Raw genomic sequence first — 26460 nt, 5'->3', positions numbered from 1 at the left:
TATGGGAGGTGGAGCAGCCTATTCATTTCTCTAATGAGTGGTCCCACGTGACCGCTGAACAGGGGAAGAGCTGCGGCACCCGGAGACCGTGGGACGGGGAGGGGGAGCGTCACCGGTATGTGATAATTAACATTGTGGGATTTCCTTACCTTGTAATGGTGGCTTTCCCTTATGGATTCCTCCGCGGTGCAGGGTGCAGGTGTGGTTGTCTCATCATGCAGGGCGTCTGGGCCAATCAGCATTCGAGCTGCTGAGCCAATCAGCGCTCGAGATGCTGGGGAGCCGCTGGACCAATCAGAGCTCCGGCCGGGGCACACAGAAAGTTAACCCTGCACTCGGGGCCACTAGAGAGAGGACAGAGGGGACCGAGGCAGTCAAAAGGTACCATGGCTTATATTTTCCACGTCTTTCCCACTACGGCTTATTTTCGGGGTATGGCTTATATTAGCCGCCCCTTCTCTACCCCCCACTACGGCTTATTATCGGGGGTGGCTTATTTTCGGGGAAACACGGTACATATATAAACATATACACACACCGCATTTTTCGGATTATAAGATGCACTTTTTTTTCCCAAAAATTTTATGGGGGACAATGGGGGCATGTCTTATAAGGCGGATATACCTTATCTGCCACCATGGAGCAGGGTCACAGCAGGCCGCAGGGTGGAATGAGGTGGTGTTCAGATGTGCGGTGGGCCGCTGTGGGTGTTCATTGCTGCGGTGGCTCTGCCGACATTTTGTGAAAGGCCAGAGCCCCACAGTTGCATGGTTTCCTATGCAGTGGACTTCGGGAAAATAGTTGCCGGGGCGGCGCATGCACAGATGGAGATTTCGGCACCAAGATCTCGGGAAATTAGATTTCAGCACCGCGGTTGGGGGCTTTTCAAACTGCAGCATAGGCCCTAGTGCGCGCGCTCTCCTGCTTGCCCACACTGATGAGGGCCGCAGCCGTGCAAGCACAAACGAGGGCCGAGAGCGCGCATGCACCAGTGCCTGTGCAGCAGATTTAAAGGGCCGGTGGCCCATTTTGTAGCTCAGAGCCACCGGCCCAGCGCGCATCTGCCCAGCAGATTATCAATCCAGGCCTGATGGCATCCCCCTATCCTCCCCCATCAACAGGATGTGGCATCCCCCATCATCTCTGCCTGTCCAATGGCAAGTGATACAGTGTGACAGACAGAACAAACATTGGGGTCTTACTTCCCCTCACAGCTGACTCGTGCTCTGTACTCCTGGAGGAGATAATGGTGGACAGTGCACTTGGCCTCTTATGGTGCTCAGCCTAAGTAGAGGGCACAGCCATAGAGGCTTATTAGTGCCTATAGGATCCTGCACATTGCTGCCAGGCACAGCGCCCACTTACCTGCACAGCGTCGATGAGGAGAGCCCTGTTCTCCAGCACTGGTATTGGCCAGCATCAGAATGAGGCTCATGCGGGTGTCCTGTGCACGCTGCAGTGGCGTCGGCAGGCTTTTGAAACTGCAGCACAGGCCCTGGTGCACGCACTCTCCTGCTTGCCCGCACTAATGAGGGCTGCAGCCGTGTGCAAGCACTACGTGGCCCACGCTAACACGGTATGCCGCAGCCTTGGTCAGCACATGCACCGAGAGGGAGCGCGCACCAGGGCCTGTGCAGAAAATTTAAAGGGCCGGTGGCCCATTTTTTTAGCTCAGAGCCGCTGCCCCAGCGGGCATCTGCACGGCTTGGCAGATTATCAATCTGGGCCTGCATTGAGTCTAGTAAATGAAAGAACCATCCTTATGAATGTATTTTGCATTTGTATTTTGACACTTGTGTATCCACAATTTTAATCATCCAAGAAATGCTGTTACTATATAAATGAGCATCCACTAATGCTAGAAGAAAGTTTCTACATCAACATAATTGTTGCTTTGCAGCACTGCGGTCATGGATTAAAATCCCACCAAGGACAACATCTGCAAGGAGTTTGTATGTTCTCCCTGTGTTTGCGTGGGTTTCCTCTGGGTTCTCCAGTTTCCTCCCACACTCCAAAGACATATTGATAGGGAATCTAGATTGTGAGCCCCAATGGGGACAGTGATGATGTTGATATCTGTAGAGCACTGTGGAATTAATGGCGCTATATACCATATATACTCGAGTATAAGCCGAGATTTTCAGCCCTTTTTTTGGGCTGAAAGTCCCCCTCTTGGCTTATACTCGAGTCATACCCATGGGTCGGCAGGGGATGGGGAGCGGGGGCTGTCTAATTATACTCACCTACTCCTGGCCCTGCTTCCCCGGTGCCGCAGCTTCTTCCTGTACTGAGCGGTCACATGGTACCCCTCATTACAGTAATGAATATGCGGCTCCACCTCCCATGGGGGTGGAGCCACATATTCATTACTGTAATGAGAAGTAACGGTGACCGCTCAATACAGGAAGAAGCTGCGGCACCGGGGAAGCAGGGACTGCACAGCACCAGGAGCAGGTGAGTATTCACCTGCTCCTTGATCCGGCGCCGCTCCATCTTCAGCATCTTCTACAGTGATGCTCAGGTCAGAGGGCGCGATGATGTGGTTAGTGAGCACCCTCTGCCTGAACGTCAGTGCAGAAGACGCTGAAGATGGAGCGGCGCTGGAACAAAGTCAGGTGAATATTGAAAGTGCCGGGGGCCTGAGCGACGGAGAGGTGGGTATGTGATTTTTTTTTTTTATCTCAGCAACAGCAAATGGGGCAAGTGTCTGTATGGAGCATCTTATGGGGCCATAATCAACATTTGTGCAGCACTCTATGGGGCAAGTGTCTGTATGGAGCATCTAATGGGGCCCATCAAACTTTATGGAGCATTATATGGGGCTCCTGATTCAATCTGGATATTCAAAAACACTTAACCTACTGATATCTCAATTAATTTTACTTTTATTGGTATCTATTTTTACTTTTGACATTTACCGGTAGCTGCTGCATTTTCCACCCTAGGCTTATACTCGAGTCATTACGTTTTCCCAGTTTTTTGTGGCAAAATTAGGGGGGTCGGCTTATACTCGGGTCGGCTTAAACTCGAGTATATACGATAAGCAAGTAAAATAAATAAATTAACATAGGAGGCGATTCTTTACAATATCAGTGTGGCCAAGAAATGTTCTGGTAGGGGAAGTTGTCATAGTGAAATCATAGAAAAAGTTAAAAAGGGCCTATATGCCTTTCTTAAAGGGAATCTGTCAGCAGGCTTTTCCTTTTTAATTTGAAAGCAGCAGAATGTAGGAACAGAAATCCTGATTCCAGGGATGTATGACTTATTACGCTGTGTGCTGTAGATTCAACACAATCAGTGTTTTATCAGAAGGAGATTATTACTGTTGGACTAGGTGTAGTATGCTAGCCAGACCAGCTAATCTGTGTGTTGACACCCTCATCACTTGCTTGAAATTCATAGTGTACATAGGATGCTAGCAATCAAGGGTGTGGGTGGGATTTTACAGAGCTCAGCACTCTGACCACTGCTATATCTACAGACAGGAGAAAGCAGGGAGTCTATCAAAACTACACAAAGTAGTCCATTAAGTGGCACATCACTGGAATCAGGGTCTCCGCCCCTACATCAGGCTGCTCTCAGATTCCATAACAAAAACCCGCTGACAGATTCCCTTTAAGGGTAGTCATTTCCCAAGGTAAAGAATCTAGATTACTCGAATGGGGTCGTTGATCTTTTTATGTATATTTCATTTATTTATCTGCAGAATTTGGGAGGAATTTTTTTCCTGAGATGAGGAACACTTGATCCCATCTGATGGGAGTTTTTGCCTCTTTTTGGATCAATATTCTGGGAGGATGGGTTGATACAGATGGACTTATGTGTTCTTTTATCCTTAGAAACAATGATGCCATGTAAATAATCTTCAAAGTAGAATGCATGCTTGAGCTTGCCTCCTCTTACAGACTATAGCAGTGCAATGTAATATGACTTAATTATGCAGTATGGTTTAAAGTGTCTCTAAAGTTAAACTGTGCTTCCTTTTATCTGACCAATAAAAGACATAAAAAAGAAATTTACAACAGAGGCATATAAACATAAAGATTCACTCAAATACAAAGAATCCATTCAGCATGTAGGCCGAGTGGAATGCCAGCAGGCCTGTGAAAGAATTTTCCTTTGGCATCAATTGGCACACTCGAGTGAGAGGGATAAAAGCTAAAACTGTGCCTCTTTCCATTGTGCTATGGCGCATACTGTATGTTAACCCTTCTGTTGCCATTCGGATTTGAACATTGCTGAAGCTTCATACTTCTTTTTTACACTTGTCTCCCCTTGTGTCACTGCGAAAGAAGTAAAAAACAAGAGTTTGCCCTTCCGCGTTCTCTATGAGGTCATCGCTCCATCCTACACTTGGGGATGTGATCTGAATGTTGCCACAAAACAAAGTATCAGTTGTCTCTGATATGAGGTCTTGCTTTGGGAAACGTTTTTGAGAACATTATGTAACAAGAGTTGGCACTTCATCTTCACTTCACCATCTCTTCAGAATTGCCTTGCGATTGTCTCTGAGTACAACCGATGTTACAGTCTTCAAAGCATGTTGCATAGGAGGAAATATAATGTGAAGGTTAGAACCGATTCAGACGTGTCGTCTTTACTAACACATTGTGGGAGCAAATTTGTCATAACGCTGCTTGCGCTACGACTACTTTAAGCTGTGCAAAATTAATAATTTATCTCATAATAATATATTTGGGGAGGCAATACTGTAGTTAGCGTTATACGCACAGCTTTCAAACATTGACTTTTTAAATTAAAAAAAGTTGCATTATCATTATTACTATTATAGTTATTATTTTCATTATTATTATAGTTATTATTATTACTCTTATTATTAATTTCCTGTAATTCAATAACCATTCATCAAATTTAGAAAATTGATTTTTTAAATAAAAAAGTTGCATTATTATTATTACTATTATAGTTATTTCCCTGCAATTCAATAACCATTCATCAACTTTAAAAAATTGACTTTTTAAAAATAAAATAGTTGCATTATTGTTATTATTATAATAATTATTATTATTATTATTACTACTATTATTATTATTATCATCATCATTATTTTGCTGTAATTCAATAACCATTAGCCAACTTCCAACTTTTTCCTCCAAATATTGTAGACTTTGGACAGGGATCATGGATATATCTATATACATACATGTTGCAATATTATTAGATAGTGTAACCAGTTTATTCTGATGGTATAATTCTGCATAAAGCACACATAAGCGTCCATCGCTAATTTTATTCTAGTGTCAGTAAAAGAGTGAGTACTTTTCCACAGTGTTTTCCTTCCTCCTCGCATTGAATACAATTATGTTTGAATATGTCACTTTCAATAATTGCATAAATCCTAATCATGAATTCTAATTAATGATGTCTAAGTAAATAACTGTAAGTTACAAGTTCAGTAATGGATTACATGTTCTCTCAGCGAAAAACATTTTATTAGCACTGGCGTTTTATTTAATGTGCATATATTATTTCCAGATTTTTTTTATTTTATGTGATTGATCGATCCAGAGATTTTGAGAATATTTAGTTGACAAATTACTTGTCTTACACTGGTGATACCTGTGCTGTACGGCCTTTCTTTGGCTTACACAAAGCCATCATTCATTTCTCTATTTTGCATTGGAGAGAAACCTTTACATTTGCATTCTGATTTTTGTCTATTTCTACAGTTTGATGTAATAATATTTCATTTTTCTGTACTAGGAATTACAATCAGACATTGATGACCACACGGAGGTCTTCCATTCTTTGGATGAAAATGGACAGAAAATCCTTAAATCTTTGGAAGGGTCTGAAGATGCTTCTCTCTTGCACAGAAGGCTTGACAATATGAACATCCGATGGAATGATCTCAGGAAAAAGTCCCTTAACATCAGGTATTGGACAGGGACAAAAATACTAAACAAGGTTAAACGTATTAATTTCCTTATTATGCTAACATATTGTGAAAGAACAACACATTACTGTATCCCATGGCTATTATAGAATCAGATTGTGTTCAAGTCAAAGTACATATCTTTCTTGTAGTTATTATTCATCAAGTGTACAACGAAAAAAAAACATAAATATTGTAAAGTGATTCTATTTAATTGGAAACCTCTCCAAAATATGAATATTAATCTAAGATGTTCAAGAATCATATGGGAAATGTATCTTTTCCTGGAAAGCATTTAGTTATCTAAATATTAATATCATAAGTGCTTATAATTTAGGAATTACTATTTGGAGATGTTTCCTTCTGTATTTGCACTTGATATCAATTATAACTATTTATTTTTTCATAGGGATAGCTTGATTTCATGTAGAGTAGTAACAACGGATGGAGCTCTGGCCATTGTTTTGTTATTTTTTTTTAATTTTATTTATTATTTTATCTATAGGTAAAAAAGACAAAACAAATTTAAAAGCACCCAAATAGCATAGCAGAAATAATGTGGGTAAATAGTAGTAATGCTTAGCCCCCCACTCCTCAAGACGAGCATTTTTATCATCGATTTTGAAGGGGAGGGATGTTGTAGATAAATGCACCTTTTAATGAACCAGATACATCTGAAAAGTGGTGGGCACCTCCATGCTCTTTGCTTCAGAGATTTTTAGTATAAGGAAAGCCACAATTCATCATGAATTAGACGAGCTGTAGCTTCACGCCCCTGTTCTGCCACCATACCACCCCAACTTTGCCCAACCTCAAGTTGTGCAAGAATTTTGTGACTTATCAAAGTGTTTTATATCAGAAATCTGGTGAAAATACTATGCTGAATCAGGGCCATAATGTTAAAACACCCCCTAAACGATACTATTGTTTCTTGACTGTCAAAGTAAACAATCACTGTCTTCATAAAACTAAAGGCTGAGTCACACATAACGATATCGTTAACGATATCGTTGCAACGTCACGCTTTTGGTGACGTAGCAATGATCCTGCTAACGATCTCGTTATGTGTGACAGCGACCAACGATCAGGCCCCTGCTGGGAGATCGTTGGTCGCTGGGGAATGATCAGGACCATTTTTTGGTCGCTGATCACCCGCTGTCATTGCTGGATCGGCGTGTGTGACGCCGATCCAGCGATGTGTTCACTTGTAACCAGGGTAAATATCGGGTTACTAAGCGCAGGGCCACGCTTAGTAACCCGATATTTACCCTGGTTACCATTGTAAAAGTTAAAAAAAAACAGTACATACTCACATTCTGATGTCTGTCACGTCCCTCGGCGTCCACAGGGTTAAAACTGCTTTCGGCAGGAGCGCTGCTAATGCACGTGCTCCGGCCGAGAGCTTCCCTGCACTGACTGTGTCAGCGCCGGCCGTAAAGCAGAGCACAGCGGTGACGTCACCGCTGTTACTACCGGCGCTGACACATTCAGTGCAGGGAAGCTCTCGGCAGCAGCGCTCTTGCCGAAAGCAGTTTTAACCCTGTGGACGCCGGCGGGGGACGTGACAGACATCAGAATGTGAGTATGTAGTGGTTTTTTTTTAACTTTTACAATGGTAACCAGGGTAAATATCGAGTTACTAAGCGCGGCCCTGCACTTAGTAACCCGATGTTTACCCTGGTTACCCGGGTGCTGCGGGGGAACTTCGGCATCGTTGAAGACAGTTTCAACAATGCCGAAGTCATTCCCCTGATCGTTGGTCACTGGAGAGAGCTGTCTGTGTGACAGCTCCCCAGCGACCACACAACGACTTACCAACGATCATGGCCAGGTCGTATCGCTGGTCGTGATCGTTGGTAAGTCGTTTAGTGTAACTCCAGCTTAACTCTATAGTATGTCAATTCTTTGGAAATCAAGATCCAATGAGCCGTTTGTGTACCATGGGTAGATAATTTTTTTCCCAGATCATCATGAAACCTGTCTTATGCCTAGATTTGTATGGTGCTAATGCCAACCATGCAATTTTAATTTTAATTGGTTAGATAAATAGCCATACAAATGACATACAGATAATGAAGGTTTACAAGAATGAGGGTTTGTTAGAGCAATATAATTATGACAACCCTAAACTATGAGATCTATTTTAGGTCAGTTTCTTGCCATGGCGATAGCAAGGAAAAATTCTATCTAAAGTATTGATCTCCAGTGTTGTACTATATAGGTTCCAGAGGTTACATCTCTTACCAGTTCCATTGTAAGGAGGGTCAAAAGCCCCCCTGCTGCACTTAGCAGTTGCTAAGGGGTGAGCTATTGCTTACCGCCAGTGAGAAAAATTTGTCTAGGTACTGGTATAAGTAAAGCTGAGGAATATTTTTACTGAGCTTACCAACCTTTGTTTGACTGCCTAGCAAGATTACACTGTCCTGTGTAGAGAGAGGAGGTTCAAGAGTACAGGAGTAGAACCTGCCACGTCTTCCTCCATCTTGCCATCTTACCTCTGACCTTTGATAAACAACATGTAAATTGCTTCTTTTGCCTGCTCTATAGTTATTCTACATGTTATACCTTATTGAAATAGAAACGTTATTAGGTCAATCCCAATTCTGTAGACACTATGTCCAGAATCTTCTAAATTTAATACAGTCCTAGTAGTATGGCACTAAAGATGAAGAGGTCATACACACAGTCTATTCTGCTCAATCTGACGTCAACCATAGAAAGACGTTGGTATACACTAAGCAGGACAGTTGCCTATTAATGAGCATAGGTATCGTAAATTATATTCTTTGGCCAGCTGGTGGTCCTGTCTGGTGGATACTAGTGTTTTTCCATGGCCAATGTCTATACTTCCTTTCTGCATATTCCAGTAGCAAAGGCAATCTTTACTTTGAAATCCTAGCTCTATGACCCAGTAAATAAATATAATAACTCCTGGGTGGCAGTGATTGTCTGCAGTGTTCACTGGTAGGGCACTGTGAGACAGTGACCGGTGCTACATGTAAGGATTGCTGTATTTCCCCCCAGAATGTGCACAAAGGCGTATTGAGGCCATGGGAGTGCATTGCAGTCACAGGCGTAGCTGTGATTGCAATGCGAAATAAAATGTAAGTATTAGTCCTGGACAAGCTATTTGTCCAGGGCAGATTTAAGAAAACCTGCTGGGCTTTTGTGCTTTGAAACAAACAACAGGATGATAGTCGTGCAGTCCGTTTCATTCCTGGCCGGGTTTTCCATGTAGCTGAAGACCACAGATTTCAGTTAAAAACCCTGCAGTATAGGGTTGGGTGTGTCAGAGCCAGAGTCAGTTTGTTGTTTGCTAGAGTGCAGAGTCGGCTCTGCAGAGCTCCACCTGTGTGAGGCAACACAGGCAAGAGGAGCCAAACAGCCAAGGGAGCTGAGAGGTCTTGCACCCACAGCACACACAGCGGTGTAGTCACCCATGGCAACTAGCCTCGGAGGTGGACTGGCATGTTTATTGGCTCTAATCTGGAGGATATGTTTCCCGGCAGTGATCTGGAGGATATCATGTGCTCTGTACCTTATGTGAGTTGAACATTAAAGAGACTTTTGTTTAGAACTTTACTGGGTCACTGCCTCATCACTGCACAGTGTGGATACCGCTACACTACAGGCACATTATCACTACTGTTGCTGAGGGACACAGGAGCATTGGCACTGAAGTGGTGAATCATTATTTTAACAATATCAGCTGCCAGAAAAGTTTTTTTTACATCATTACAACCCTTTTTAAGTGGGAGATAGCAAGTAAAGGATGGTGGAGAAGCTGAACTCCTACTCCTAATCCTGGACCCATGAACATGTAGCTATGCTCCTGTTATTATCAGTTTATTATTCTTTAATTTATTATTCCTTTTACATTATATAGAAACAATAATTTAATAGATGGTAATTTACCATATGCGCTTACATGTTTTTGGTACTGTATGTACCAATGTGTAACAAAGAGAGTTGACCCTGTTGAGGTTTTGTACAATGTATTTAGACTATGGAATTAGTTTACTGAATAGGGCTGCAAAAATATCCTTTAATATCTGAACCAATTCTGGCTTTCATAGAGATCTGACACTACAGTTCAAGTCCTCTTCCTCTCTGAAATAGCTATTTACATATTTAAATTCCCAGAGGAGTATTACATAGCCTATAAGTCTCCTTACACCAGCTTATCACGATCCATAAAGAGAAACATTTCCACTTAAATTTTGAGTCAGAGGCCTCTCACCTAGCCAAATCAAATCTCCTGTTTTGTACTGAGGACAGGCAAACATCCCAAAATAAGTTTCTGCAAATGTAGCTTCTTATCCAAAGTCATGTGGCAAGGCTCGATAAAGAGTAAGTATTGACTTTTAGAATTGCTACATCCAATAAATGATGCTTTATTTCTTCTCTGAAGAAGCTACTTGCCTAGGCTAATTCAAAGATATTTTCTCACTTCATATTTAATTGCAATGCAGTGGCACACTTAGTGGCTCAGAGGATCTATATTACTTATGTTGCCCCACGTAATCATAATTATCTTATAGCGACATTTCATTCAGGTTAGAGGTACTTTAAGCTACACACAGATATCTTTTTTAGGATTCCTATTAATTTGTTTACTTTAGTAGTCTGTATAATTGGAAGAATATAAATGTCACTAAAATTGTGATTTATAATATGAACCTTTATGTATGACCCATACATTATAAATATTCCTCAATATAATAAGACTAGATGTTTCCGGCCAGCTAACGCTCGGCACGCTCATTGCTATCTAATTAACGCTGCTGGTGATTAAACTAAAGTAAATAATGACAACATTCAATAGCGTTTATGCAGGTGGCAAATTAACTTAAAATGAAGTTAATAACAATAGTGTGGTGATGTGTTGGGGCGGGATTATGTGTGGTGATGTGGTGGGCGGGTGGTATTATGTGTGGTGATGTGGTGGGCGGGCGGGATTATGTGTGGTGATGTGGTGGGGGCGGGATTATGTGTGGTGATGTGGTGGTGGGCGGGATTATGTGTGGTGATGTGATGGGGGATTATGTGTGGTGATGTGTTGGGGGGCGCGGGATTATGTGTGGTGATTTTTGTGTGGTGATGTGGTGGGCAGGCGGGATTATGTGTGGTGATGTGGTGGGGGGGCGGGATTATGTGTGGTAATGTGGTAGGGAGCGGGATTATGTGTGGTAATGTCGTGGGGGGCCAGGATTATGTGTGGTAATGTGGTGGGGGGCTGGATTATGTGTGGTTATGTGGTGGGGGGCGGGATTATCTGTGGTAATGTGGTGGGGGGTGGGATTATGTGTGGTAATGTGGTGGGGGCGGGATTATGTGTGGTAATGTGGTGGGGGCAGGATTATGTATGGTAATGTGGTGGGGGGCGGGATTATGTGTGGTAATGTGGTGGAGGGCGGGATTATGTGTGGTAATGTGGTGGGGGGCGGGATTATGTGTGGTAATGTGGTGGGGCACAGGATTATGTGTGGTAATGTGGTGAGGGGCAGGATTATCTGTAGTAATGTGGTGGGGGGCGGGATTATGTTTGGTAATGTGGTGGGGGGCGGGATTATGTGTAGCAATGTGGTGGAGGGGCGGAATTATGTGTGGTGATGTGGTGGGGGGTGGGATTATGTGTGGTGATGGGGTGGGGGGCGGGATTATGTGTGGTGCTGTGGTGGGGGGCGGGATTATGTGTGGTAATGTGGTGGGGGGGCAGGATTATCTGTAGTAATGTGGTGGGGGGCAGGATTATGTGTGGTAATGTGGTGGGGGGCGGGATTATCTGTGTAATGTGGTGGGGTGTGGGATTATGTGTGGTAATGTGGTGGGGGGCGGGGTTATGTTTGGTAATGTTGTGGGGGGGTGGGATTATGTGTGGTGCTATGGTGGGGGGCAGGATTATCTGTGGTAATGTGGTGAGGGGCAGGATTATGTGTGGTAATGTGGTGGGGGGCGGGATTATGTGTGGTAATGGGGCGGGATTATGTGTGGTGATGTGTTGGGGGCGGGATTGTGGTGATGTGTTGAAGGGGCGGGATTATGTGTGGTGATGTGGTGGGGGGCGGGATTTGTGGGGGGCAGGATTATGTGTGGTGATGTGGTGGGGGCAAGATTGTATGTGGTAATGTGATGGGGGCAGGATTATGTGTGGTGATGTGGTGGGGCAGGATTATGTGTGTGGTAATGGGGTGGGGGGCAGGATTGTGTGTGTTGATGTGGTGGGGGGCAGAGCTACTGTGCAGGAGGCGGGATTAGCGAGTAATCACGATGCCTCTTATATATATAGATATGTTATTAGCAAATATTAAGTTACTGTCCTTCATGTCTTTAATGCCTCATGCATTATTACAGTTTCATCCAAATTCTGAGCTGTGTGAGCCACGTTATAGAATCTATAGGAGTTTATGAACCTAATTTGTACCTCTAATTTTAATTTGGAAGCATACAAATGAAATCCAGTTGAGAATAATCATACCGTATTCTGATAGCATATTACAGAAAAACCCTTTAAAAAGGGGAAGATAAAACAAAGGAGATTTATAACATCACTATGTTATATGTATGCAGGCACTTTATGGCTGAACGCAGAGTGCTGACAGCTATGTAGGATGATATAGTATATATTGTTTTAGAAAAAAACCTTGTAATTATTACTTTGTCAATAGGTCCCATTAATGTCAAACTAATACCAACGTAGATCAGATTCCATTTATTATGATAAATTTCACCATGATGTTTTTTTAACCATTGAGGTCAATGAGTGTGAATTGAAGTACGTTTACAGATATTGTCAAAAAACAATCAATTTGCAGTTTTTCAATTAGTTTAGATAAAAGAACACTGCAAAAATCACCTTTTTTAGACAAACTTTATCTCTGTAGTCCAATGCTTTCTGACAAGTGCAAAAAACTTTGCACATATAAATTGATTTTATGTTATCAGCCATCAACATGTAAATCATTTCTATTCTCAAATATCCTGAATAAGGTAATTAGTTACTGACCAATTTGGTCATATTTAGTTGTTTCTATAATATTCTCCTCCATTGAGCTTCAGTATGTCCGCTAATTGCCGTAAAATATAGCTCATCTTGGTAGCTCTGCATGTGAGTCTGCCTCTTTTTCTCCGCAATAAATTCTCATCAAAGAGCAGTTCATACATTAATTATTATTCCTCGTCTAAAAAAGACTGGTATCAGTATGAAATGAGCTGTACATCTGCCATGATCTTTCTCCCCCTGACAATAATGTGATGCATAATGTCTTGTAGGTCTCATTTAGAAGCCAGCACGGAGCACTGGAAGCGATTACATATCTCTCTGCAGGAGCTTCTTGCATGGCTGCAGCTGAAGAACGAGGAGCTAAAGCAGCAGGAGCCCATTGGTGGGGACGTTCCCAAAGTGCAAAGCCAGATTGACACGCATCGGGTAGGAAGTTTTAGCATTTTTTCACATAATATAAAATGGCATTTTTCAATAAATATATATGGAAAGGCCTTCATCGCCATTCTCAGAAGATATGATAGTAAATAAATGTGTGAAAGGCTATTTTATTCAATTTGATTTAAAGTTAAGATGACCCAGTGTTAGTAATGTTAGTACCGTAATATATCTTAAAGGTCAACATTATCTGCTTCTCTTCGCAGCTATGGAATTCAATGGTAAAAATTTGACTGCCCGCAGCCACCACTAGGGGGAGCTAAGAATGATTGGTTTCTGCAGATATATGTTCTTGTTGTCACATCATTGCTGGATCATGCTGAGCAAAAACAACCTTTGAGTCATTCAAATATATTATAAATGAATTTTAGCCATATTTAGATTAAATGAAATAAGCACTCAGTTCACTTCGTCAAACTTTTGCAAGATGCAAGGTCTTATTTAACAAAATGTAAAAGTGGTCAGCAAAATCAAATTGGTGAGAACTACATAGAACCTTAAAACCATATCAATTATCACAACGGTGTGATATTTAAGCCATTTTTAAGCAAATCTTTAAACTTCACCATGACAGACATGACAATTTAATTTGCTGAAATTCACAGTCATTCGTTTTAATTATAGTTGGAATTTACCTAAAAAAGGTTTAGTTAATACTTAATAGATAACTTGGATGCACTCCTCAAATTTAAATTGCAGCACAAAGAAGGAAAAGTCATGGCATCACGAAAATCATAATATTGATGGACATTAGTGACATGCAAATGATTAGGAAATCAAAATAAAATGTTCACATCTCGATTTATTCAATATCGAGTATGGACACCACATGCAGAAATACACTCACTAACACGTCTCGGCGGCTATCATTGAGGTTAATGGTTGTCTGAAGAATGATCTGCAATGCTTAATGAGATTCAGCATGCAAATCATCGAGATAAGCTGCTGGCAGTTCCCTTTGTAACTGCTGATCAATAATGTCTGAAATGTGCTCAATGATAGACAAGTCCAGAGACGCTGCTGGCCATGGTAGCATGTTCAGGCCATTCAGACTGCTCACAGTAGCAATAGCATGCATCCTGGCATTGTCATGTTGAAAAACGACTCCTGGGACACTGAGACATGGCTGGACCACTGGTTCCATTACCATCTAAATGTAACATTAAATTATTCGTGCACCTAGAATTAAGACTTGAGGGGTCCAGCTACTGTACATTATGCAAGTCCATACACCACATGCTGTTGCACACATGGTCTCCACACCAATCTCTAGATATCATTGCATCCAAGACAATAGTGAGACTCATTTCTGATTAGAGTGGACCTCAAATCCAGCCTCAATAGCTCCATTCCAGGCTTTGGTCCTCATATGTAGACCATGTTAGCAATGCCTTGAAGAAGTCTTCATGTGGGAATCTCACACTGGTCCTTGTTTTGGTATTGTGGCATACTGTGGGTTGGCATAATGTATGTTAGCTGGAACCCTCTGATTGTTATCCCAGGTACTCCAACAGCCTGACATTCCATTTATTTTGCTGTGGAGCCAACATTACTGCCGTTTTGCTCGTGCTTCTATGAGCAGCCTAAGGCTAAGTTCACATTAGCGTATCTGTGTGCAGCGTATCTGCATGTGCAAATGCATGCCAAAATGTATCTCAACGCTTGCCTAAGCTGCGTTTTTTATCCGCACCATCTTACGCATGACGCCAAAAAAATGCTGCGTGTGCATGCGTTTGTATGCGTTTCTGCCTGCATTTGCGTTGTTTATGTGCATGCGTGCGACAGGAGAATTTGTGCATGTGGACAATGCTTTTCCAGTAGAATTTTCTTCACACAAGCCACAAACATGGGGTCTGTCTCAATCAGTTCCTGGACATGCTCAGTCTGAAGTACGCATGAGCATCGAATGCATCCATGTGCATGTCGTTGCTTACCAATACTTTCCTGTAGACAGTAATGCGTTGTTTTGATGCACTCATCCACATGTGCATTCATGTGTTTATTTGATGGCATAAAAAATGCAACATGTTGCGTTCAGCGGGCACAGCGAAACAATGCACGGGTACGCACCCGCATACAAACTGGTGTCAACGCATGTCCCTGCGTACACAATGTTAAATATAGGTAAGCAAGACACATGGGAATCTTTGGAAAGGAGTACACAGGCCTACGCTGCGCACATATATGCTAATGTGAAACCAGCCTAAGTGGCTTAAGTGTACTATCCATGCCTACAGTCTCCAGCCTTGTCTCCTGTCAAGCACATTGGGGACATCATTGATCAGCAATTGCAGTGGGTGTTGCTAGCAGTGGATCTTGATGATTTGCATGTCCAAGTGCATTCAGTGTGGCAGAACATTCTTCACATAACCAGTAATAGCTTCATTGATAACATTCCAAGGCCTGAGAGTGTATTTCTGCGCATGGCAGTTATACTATTTTGAAAATTTGATTCCTATATTTTCTCTTGAATTGCAAATAATTAGCATGTCACTTGATCTTGTAATTTCCATAATTTCACAATGGTTCCTTCTCGGGGATGCAATTTCAATGTTGAGTATAAAAAATGGGTGTAGATAAAAATAGAGAAATCCAGCAGTTGTCCACTGGAATAATCTATATATATATAATTGTCTAAGGGGCACTTCCATCTGTTTGTCTGTCTGTCACAGAAATCCCGCGTCGCTGATTGGTCGCGGCCGCCAGGCCGTGACCAATCAGTGACGGGCACAGCCCGGCCGAAAATTAGTCCCTCCCTACTTCCATCCAGTCAGTGCCCAGTGCCTGCTCCACACTCCCTTCCAGTCAGTGCTCACACAGTGTTAATGGCAGCGTTAATGGACTGCATTATGCCATGGTGTAACGCACTCCGTTAATGCTGCTATTAACCCTGTGTGATCAACTTTTTACTATTGATGCTCCCTATGCAGCATCAATAATAAAAAAATCTAATGTTAAAAATAATAAAAAAACAAAAAACCTGCTATTCTCACCTTCCGCCGTCCGCCGATGCGCGCACAAGACTGCTAAGTCTTCTGGGTAATTTCGCAATGCATCTCTGGGAAAGGAAGCTGGCGGCAGCCACACGCGCATTGGGCCAGCTTCACTGCTATATATTATGTGGGCTGTGTTATATACTATGTGGGCAGTGTTATATACTGCGTGGGCTGTGTTATATACTGCGTGGGCTGTGTTATATACTGCGTGGCCACTGTTATATACTGCATGGCCACTGTTATATACTGCGTGGCCTGTGTCATATACTGCATGGCCTGTGTTATATACTGCGTGGCCTGTGCTATATACTGCATGGGCTGTGTTATATACTGCATGCCCTGTGTTATATACTGCGTGGCTGTGTTATATACTGCATGGGCTGTGCTATATATTATGTGGGCTGTGTTGTATATTGAGTGGGCTGTGTTATATACTGCATGGGCTGTGTTATATACTGCATGGGCTGTGTCATATACTGTGTGGGCTGTGTTATATACTGCGTGTGCTCTGTTATATACTGCGTGGGCTGTGTTATATACTGCATGGGCAGTGTTATATACTGTGTGGGCTGTGTTATATACTGACTGTGTGGCCTGTGTTATATATTGCGTGGGTTGTTATATACTGCATGCCCTGTGTTATATACTGCTTGGGCTGTGTTATATACTGTGTGTCTTGTGTTATATACTGCATGGGCTGTGTTATATACTGCATGGGCTGTGTTGTGTTATATACTGCATGGGCTGTGTCATATACTGCGTGGGCTGTGTTATATACTACGTGGGCTGTGCTATATACTTTGTGGGCTGTGCTATATATTACATGAGCTGTGCTATATATATACAGTGGGGCAAAAAAGTATTTAGTCAGTCAGCAATAGTGCAAGTTCCACCACTTAAAAATATGAGAGGCGTCTGTAATTTACATCATAGGTAGACCTCAACTATGGGAGACAAACTGAGAAAAAAAAATCCAGAAAATCACATTGTCTGTTTTTTTATCATTTTATTTGCATATTCTGGTGGAAAATAAGTATTTGGTCAGAAACAAAATTTCATCTCAATACTTTGTAATACATCCTTTGTTGGCAATGACAGAGGTCAAACGTTTTCTGTAAGTCTTCACAAGGTTGCCACACACTGTTGTTGGTATGTTGGCCCATTCCTCCATGCAGATCTCCTCTAGAGCAGTGATGTTTTTGGCTTTTCGCTGGGCAACACGGACTTTCAACTCCCTCCAAAGGTTTTCTATAGGGTTGAGATCTGGAGACTGGCTAGGCCACTCCAGGACCTTGAAATGCTTCTTACGAAGCCACTCCTTCGTTGCCCTGGCGGTGTGCTTTGGATCATTGTCATGTTGAAAGACCCAGACACGTTTCATCTTCAATGCCCTTGCTGATGGAAGGAGGTTTGCACTCAAAATCTCACGATACATGGCCCCATTCATTCTTTCATGTACCCGGATCAGTCGTCCTGGCCCCTTTGCAGAGAAACAGCCCCAAAGGATGATGTTTCCACCACCATGCTTTACAGTAGGTATGGAGTTTGATGGATGCAACTCAGTATTCTTTTTCCTCCAAACACGACAAGTTGTGTTTCTACCAAACAGTTCCAGTTTGGTTTCATCACACCATAGGACATTGTCCCAAAACTCCTCTGGATCATCCAAATGCTCTCTAGCAAACTTCAGACGGGCCCAGACATGTACTGGCTTAAGCAGTGGGACACGTCTGGCACTGCAGGATCTGAGTCCATGGTGGCGTAGTGTGTTACTTATGGTAGGCCTTGTTACATTGGTCCCAGCTCTCTGCAGTTCATTCACTAGGTCCCCCCGCGTGGTTCTTGGATTTTTGCTCACCGTTCTTGTGATCATTCTGACCCCACGGGGTGGGATTTTGCGTGGAGCCCCAGATCGAGGGAGATTATCAGTGGTCTTGAATGTCTTCCATTTTCTAATTATTGCTCCCACTGTTGATTTCTTCACTCCAAGCTGGTTGGCTATTGCAGATTCAGTCTTCCCAGCCTGGTGCAGGGCTACAATTTTGTTTCTGGTGTCCTTTGACAGCTCTTTGGTCTTCACCATAGTGGAGTTTGGAGTCAGACTGTTTGAGGGTGTGCACAGGTGTCTTTTTATACTGATAACAAGTTTAAACAGGTGCCATTACTACAGGTAATGAGTGGAGGAAAGAGGAGACTCTTAAAGAAGAAGTTACAGGTCTGTGAGAGCCAGAAATCTTGATTGTTTGTTTCTGACCAAATACTTATTTTCCACCATAATATGCAAATAAAATGATAAAAAAACAGACAATGTGATTTTCTGGATTTTTTTTTTTCAGTTTGTCTCCCATAGTTGAGGTCTACCTATGATGTAAATTACAGACGCCTCTCATCTTTTTAAGTGGTGGAACTTGCACTATTGCTGACTGACTAAATACTTTTTTGCCCCACTGTATTATGTGGGCTGTGTTATATACTGCGCGGCCTGTGTTATATACTGCGTGGCCTGTTCTATACATTACGTGGGCTGTGCTATATACTGCGTGGCCTTTGTTGTATACTGCGTGGCCTGTGTTATATACTGAGTGGCCTGTGTTATATACTGCATGCCCTGTGTTATATACTGCATGGCTGTGTTATATACTGCGTGGGCTGTGCTATATATTACGTGGGCTGTGTTATATATTGCATGGGCTGTGTTATATACTGCGTGGGCTCTATTATATACTGCGTGGGCTGTGTTATATACTGCATATGCTGTGTTATATACTGTGTGGGCTGTGTTATATATTATATTATATGTTATATATTATGTGAGCTGTGTTATATACTACGTGACTGTGTTTTATACTTCGTGGTTGCTATATACTACGTGGCTCCTATATACTACGTGTCCTGTGCTATATACTATGTGGCTGCTATATACATACATACATATTATAGAATACCTGATGCGTTAAAATCGGGCCACCATCTAGTTAAAATATATTCATCTTTCATTTTTTCATGTTAAAAAATATCTCCTGAATGGGAGTTTTGAACTGTAGGGATGTGGGCAATTTGCGATCCCACTGTAACTTATACTGCATGCGCTGTGTTATATACTGCTTGGGCTGTATTATATACTGTGTGCTCTGTGTTATATACTGCATGGGCTGTTATATACTGTGTGGGCTGTGTTATATACTGCGTGGGCTGTGTCATTAACTGCATGGGCTGTGTTATATACTACATGGGCTGTGCTATATACTACATGGGCTGTGCTATATATTGCGTGGGCTGTGTTATATACTGTGCGGCCTGTGTTATATACTGCGTAGCCTGTTCTATACATTACATGGGCTGTGTTATATACTGCATGGCCTTTGTTGTATACTGCATGGCCTGTGCTATATACTACGTGGCTGTGTTATATACTGCATGGGCTGTGCTATATATTATGTGGGCTGTGTTATATATTGCGTGGGCTGTGTTATATACTGCGTGGGCTGTATTATAGACTGCGTGGGCTGTATTATATACTGCATATGGTGTGTCTTATACTGTGTGAGCTGTGTTATATACTGTGTGGGCTGTGTTATATACTGTGTGGGCTGTATTATATACTGCGTGGGATGTGTTATATACTGCGTGGGCTGTGCTATATATTACGTGGGCTGTGTTATATACAGCGTGGGCTGTGTTATATACTGCGTGGGCTGTGTTATATACAGCGTGGGCTGTGTTATATACTGCGTGGCCTGTGCTATACATTACAAGGGCTGTGTTATATACTACGTGGCTGTGTTTTATACTGCATGGCTGCTATATACTACGTGGCTCCTATATACTAAGTGGCCTGTGCTATATACTATGTGGCTGCTATATACATACATACATACATATTATAGAATACCCGATGCGTTGGAATCGGGCCACCGTCTAGTTAAAATATATTCATCTTTCATTTTTTCATGTTAAAAAAATCTCCTGAATGGGAGTTTTGAACTGTAGGGATGTGGGCAATTTGCGATCCCACTGTAAATTATACTGCATGCCCTGTGTTATATACTGCTTGGGCTGTGTTATATACTGTGTGCCCTGTGTTATATACTGCATGGGCTTTGTTATATACTGTGTGGGCTGTGTTATATACTGCGTGGGCTGTGTAATATACTGTGTGGGCTGTGTTATATAAAACGTGGGCTGTGCTATATACTACGTGGGCTGTGCTATATGTTACATGGGCTGTGCTATATATTACGTGGGCTGTGTTATATACTGCGTGGGCTGTGTTATATACTGCACGGCCTGTGTTATATACTGCGTGGCCTGTTCTATACATTACGTGGGCTGTGTTATATACTGCGTGGCCTTTGTTGTATACTGCATGGCCTGTGTTATATACTGAGTGGCCTGTGTTATATACTGCGTGGCTCTGTTATATACTGCGTGGGCTGTGCTATATACTGTGTGGGCTGTATTATATACCGCGTGGGCTGTGTTATATACTGCATATGCTGTGTTATTTACTTTGTGGGCTGTGTTATATACTGTGTGGGCTGTGTTATATACTGTGTGGGCTGTATTATATACTGCGTGGAATGTGTTATATACTGCGTGGGCTGTGCTATATATTACGTGGGCTGTGTTACATACTGTGTGGGCTGTGTTATATACTGCGTGGCCTGTGCTATACATTACCAGGGCTGTGTTATATACTATGTGGCTGTGTTTTATACTGCATGGCTGCTATATACTACGTGGCTCCTATATACTACGTGGCCTGTGCTATATACTATGTGGCTGCTATATACATACATACATACATATTATAGAATACCCGATGCATTAGAATCGGGCCACCATCTAGTTAAAATATATTCATCTTTCATTTTTTCATCTCCTGAATGGGAGTTTTGAACTGTAGGGATGTGGGCAATTTGCGATCCCATTGTAACTTAGGCACAAAGGTAGGGCACCAAGAGGGATTGTCCTTTTAAAGTTAACCTGTATATTAGGAAATGTGTTCCAGTAAATGTAAAGCCAAAAGCCTCTACTCCAAAAGAAACAATAATTTAATTTTATAATTAGAGTTGACTTATCAGGAAAAATGGATTTGTACAATAACTAGTATGTGAGCAGTTTTTCCACATTCTTTAGTCCCTTCTGTCCATTAAGTAGTGGCTGTGAATGAATTTATCCTTTAGATCGTCTTGGATCCATTGACATATCCAATTACTCTCTAATTAGTGCATCCATTTATTGTTCCATCATAATCATTTTCTTATTAGTGACAACAATGAGTGAAGCTCAAACTGTAGTTTTTTTTGCCAAGTCTTGGAGTGCTATAGGTCCCCAAAAAGCCACATGAGGAAAATGCTGTGTGAATGCTTATATGCCACCCATGAGTAATATTCGCTCTTATGGGAAAGTATGGCCATTTTTAACCTCTATGCTGTCTTCATTTATAATGTAAGCCCTAACCTTTAGATTTCCAGAACTTTAAATGTTATGGGCTAATACATTTATTTGGAAGCTGGATCACAAGAGAAGCTGTGCCAAACCAGCCTATGTTTTCCTAACTCCGACATACAGCAGAAAAAAACGAATAAATAAATCTTTGAAGGCTTGCCCTGAATATTCCTCCATCTCTCACCATAATATGTCTTATTCATATCTGTCTGACCCAGGACACAAGTAGACCTATATTTATGTTCATGCTGCTAGCATGTGATGAACATTTTTTAAAGTTGTAGATTAAAACAACAGGACCAAACATACTTTCAATTGCCTTTACTGTTTTCTGCCACTACGCAATAATCAATGTGAAGATTATAATCTCTTGGCTTCTTCATCTCATGAAGTTACTACATGAGCAGATCTGCAAAACAATGAATGTTTTTGTGAGAAATCCCTGCTGCTAACTAGTAGGGGAATAAAGAAACAAAAAAAGAAATACGCTTAGGATATTGGCGTTTTGATTCAATCTTCAGAATTAGACATCACAGTGTGTGCAGAACAGAGGCTCAGAGCTCTGTATATCTTTCTGGACCATTATCGCAGGTTATTTCCTTTGTTGGGAGTAAAGGCCAGAACAAAATGATTGGCACTTTTCTTACTTGACACTCCTGTAGCTGAAATAGATTTTGGATAGGATTTATACTGATTATAGGTTCAGTAGAAATTGCTTGTAACTCCAAGAAGGGGAATTGAAGGGATTTGAAATGCATTTTGCTCACAAAATGACACTGAAACACCTGTTATGGGTCATTTTGTAAGTTTCTTCTCTGGCCTCTGCCCAATTTAAGCTTGTTTGTACAAATTAACTACTCCTCCAGACAATTACTGGATCAGCTTATAAATCACAATTCCAGAAATTACCGGCCACAATTCTGTCTGGAAAAGAATGTAAGAATTGAGAGAAATACTTGCCAAAGTTGCTTCATCTCAATGATATGGCATGATAGGGGCACACAAACCATTGGTGAAACCTATGTAGCCTACCTTAGGCCCAACAGGTGAGGGGGCCCATTGCCACTTCTGAAATTGGGAGAATTGTACATTATGATGAGCTTTTCTGCCTGTGTCTGCTAGCGAAGCATGAGGTATAGTGATCGGTTACACGCAGATATCTGTATTATCAAAAGGATGGAAATCTGTGCAACCAAGGTGCCTACATGTCATGTCGGACACTGTTCAGACCAGGTCGTCTGACAGACAGCGGTAATTCCGCGTTTGACCACTGTTTCCTCATTGGCGTCGGCTAGTTTTCGTCTGGCTGCTCCGGGTTAATTTATCTGATCCTCGGATTGGAAGCTGGGCCATGCCCATTTCCTTTAAATGGTTCTCCTGATCTTTGGGCGTCGCCGATTATAGCTTCTGTCTTATCTGTAGTTATCTCGGTCCGGAGTGGAGAGCTGGTTGTTGGAGAATCGTTGCTGGTGGTGTATTTTCCTTTGTCTTATTTACTCCTTCCTATATTTGTATTTATTTTGCCCTGCACCTTTATAGTGTATTCCTGATTGACTGTGGCGTGGTGTATATTTTCCTTTATCCTTGTTTGTTATAATTGTGGGTATTGGTCTATTGCATTCACTGGGTGGTGGGTGGTGGTGCTCAGTCTAGGGCTGTATCAGGAATCAGGGTGAGGGTGGAGGCCTGAACATGCACACCTTCAGTGTAAACTTCAGGTAGAGGGTCAGACAGGGTTACCCTAGTCAGAGGGAAATTGCAGGGCCCGGGTTATTAGCTCTCGCCCTCCTTGTATCCCCGTGACACTACATAGCAGCAAATATGGAGATTTGGGTAATACCAGTAGGACACTTTACACAGTAGACATTGTCCAATGGTCTGCAAATTGCTTTAACCCCTACTTGCCAGAGTCAATTTTCTATGTCCAATAAAAATGGAAAAAAAAACTTAATGCTGCCATTGTTTTTAGGGTTTTGTTTTTGTGGCATTCATTCTGCTGTAAAAATGATTCTTCAGGCTAGTATTATTATTACCATATCAAACCTGTACAGTTTTTTTTATATAAATATGTTGTTAAAAACTTCAGATATTTGCTAGAAAACAAATCTGATCTGTGTTGCCATTTTCCGATACCCGTAATTTTTAAAATTTTTCCAATGATGGCACTTTAATTTTCCATAGAAGGACTTTTTTCATTGTATGGTACATATGATACTTTAATTGCTTTTAGTGTAAAACTGGCACTACAAAGTATACATATATATTGTAACAACACTACTCAAATGTCGGACTCACCTTGTTTGGTGCGGGATCAGGCGCTGAGCCCACACCTTTCCAGGCATATGACAGCTGATCTACAGTGGGGCAAAAAAGTATTTAGTCAGTCAGCAATAGTGCAAGTTCCACCACTTAAAAAGATGAGAGGCGTCTGTAATTTACATCATAGGTAGACCTCAACTATGGGAGACAAACTGAGAAAAAAAATTGCAGAAAATCACATTGTCTGTTTTTTTATCATTTTATTTGCATATTCTGGTGGAAAATAAGTATTTGGTCAGAAACAAACAATCAAGATTTCTGGCTCTCACCGACCTGTAACTTCTTCTTTAAGAGTCTCCTCTTTCCTCCACTCATTACCTGTAGTAATGGCACCTGTTTAAACTTGTTATCAGTATAAAAAGACACCTGTGCACACCCTCAAACAGTTTGACTCCAAACTCCACTATGGTGAAGACCAAAGAGCTGTCAAAGGACACCAGAAACAAAATTGTAGCCCTGCACCAGGCTGGGAAGACTGAATCTGCAATAGCCAACCAGCTTGGAGTGAAGAAATCAACAGTGGGAGCAATAATTAGAAAATGGAAGACATTCAAGACCACTGATAATCTCCCTCGATCTGGGGCTCCACGCAAAATCCCACCCCGTGGGGTCAGAATGATCACAAGAACGGTGAGCAAAAATCCCAGAACCACGCGGGGGGACCTAGTGAATGAACTGCAGAGAGCTGGGACCAATGTAACAAGGCCTACCATAAGTAACACACTACGCCACCATGGACTCAGATCCTGCAGTGCCAGACGTGTCCCACTGCTTAAGCCAGTACATGTCTGGGCCCATCTGAAGTTTGCTAGAGAGCATTTGGATGATCCAGAGGAGTTTTGGGAGAATGTCCTATGGTCTGATGAAACCAAACTGGAACTGTTTGGTAGAAACACAATGTCGTGTTTGGAGGAAAAAGAATACTGAGTTGCATCCATCCAACACCATACCTACTGTAAAGCATGGTGGTGGAAACATCATGCTTTGGGGCTGTTTCTCTGCAAAGGGGCCAGGACGACTGATCTGGGTACATGAAAGAATGAATGGGGCCATGTATCGTGAGATTTTGAGTGCAAACCTCCTTCCATCAGCAAGGGCATTGAAGATGAAACGTGGCTGGGTCTTTCAACATGACAATGATCCAAAGCACACTGCCAGGGCAACGAAGGAGTGGCTTCGTAAGAAGCATTTCAAGGTCCTGGAGTGGCCTAGCCAGTCTCCAGATCTCAACCCTATAGAAAACCTTTGGAGGGAGTTGAAAGTCCGTGTTGCCAAGCGAAAAGCCAAAAACATCACTGCTCTAGAGGAGATCTGCATGGAGGAATGGGCCAACATACCAACAACAGTGTGTGGCAACCTTGTGAAGACTTACAGAAAACGTTTGACCTCTGTCATTGCCAACAAAGGATATATTACAAAGTATTGAGATGAAATTTTGTTTCTGACCAAATACTTATTTTCCACCAGAATATGCAAATAAAATGTTAAAAAAACAGACAATGTGATTTTCTGGATTTTTTTTTCTCAGTTTGTCTCCCATAGTTGAGGTCTACCTATGATGTAAATTACAGACGCCTCTCATCTTTTTAAGTGGTGGAACTTGCACTATTGCTGACTGACTAAATACTTTTTTGCCCCACTGTATACAGCTGACATGGGCCCGCAAAAACCATGGGTGAAATCACAATCCACCCACAGTGTTAACTAGTTAAATGCTGCTGTCCATCTCTGACAGCGACATTTAACTTGCGCTTACCGGAAGCGTATCGCTAATCCCGCCACATGACCCCCACATCATGTGGCTGGAGATTCCCACAATAATGCCTCTTCATAGCATTGCTAGCATGGTCTACACATGACCGCGGGTCACCGATGGTCGGCATGACAACCAGAGGTCTGCAGCAGACCTCTATGTTTGTCATTCCCAGATTGCTATGAGTGCAGCCCCGTGGTCGGTGCTCATAGCAAGTGATTAAAGTATTGCAGCTTCTAGTCTCTCATGGAGCCTATTGAAGCATGCAAAAAGCAAAAAAAAAGTATGCTAAATGTACTAGAATAAATACCGAAGCGAATCATATACATAGAAACATATATCATTTTTTATATATTGACAATATATTATGATATATGTTTCTATGTACAGTATATGATTCACTTTGTATTTATTGTAAGACTCACTATGTATACCATTGTGCGCTTGTATTCAACTTAGTACTTGTTTTTAAATCTTTTGTCCAATATTTTCATCCTTTAGCCATTTGCACATTACCTTTTTCAATGTTTGTTATTTTCCTCATACTTACCTGCTGGTACGCATGTGTGCTGGCACCCCGTTGCTTGGCACCAATGATGGCATC

At 42.0% G+C, this 26460-nt stretch overlaps 1 protein-coding gene across 7 annotated transcripts in view; it reads left to right on the top strand.

Annotated features, from left to right (window-relative positions):
• The window catches only part of DMD (dystrophin), a 3762639-nt gene that overhangs the window by 2890706 nt on the left and 845473 nt on the right, over positions 1-26460 (top strand). For all 7 annotated transcript variants that reach the window (XM_077296691.1, XM_077296689.1, XM_077296692.1 and 4 more), the window contains 2 exons: positions 5725-5897; positions 13169-13325. In XM_077296691.1, the coding sequence (XP_077152806.1) occupies positions 5725-5897; positions 13169-13325 (330 nt within the window). The remainder of the gene's footprint in view (positions 1-5724; positions 5898-13168; positions 13326-26460) is intronic.

The sequence above is a fragment of the Ranitomeya variabilis genome, chromosome 3 (genome assembly GCF_051348905.1).
Source record: "Ranitomeya variabilis isolate aRanVar5 chromosome 3, aRanVar5.hap1, whole genome shotgun sequence".
NCBI lineage: Eukaryota > Metazoa > Chordata > Amphibia > Anura > Dendrobatidae > Ranitomeya > Ranitomeya variabilis.
This window is presented reverse-complemented; position numbering and strand designations above follow the sequence as displayed.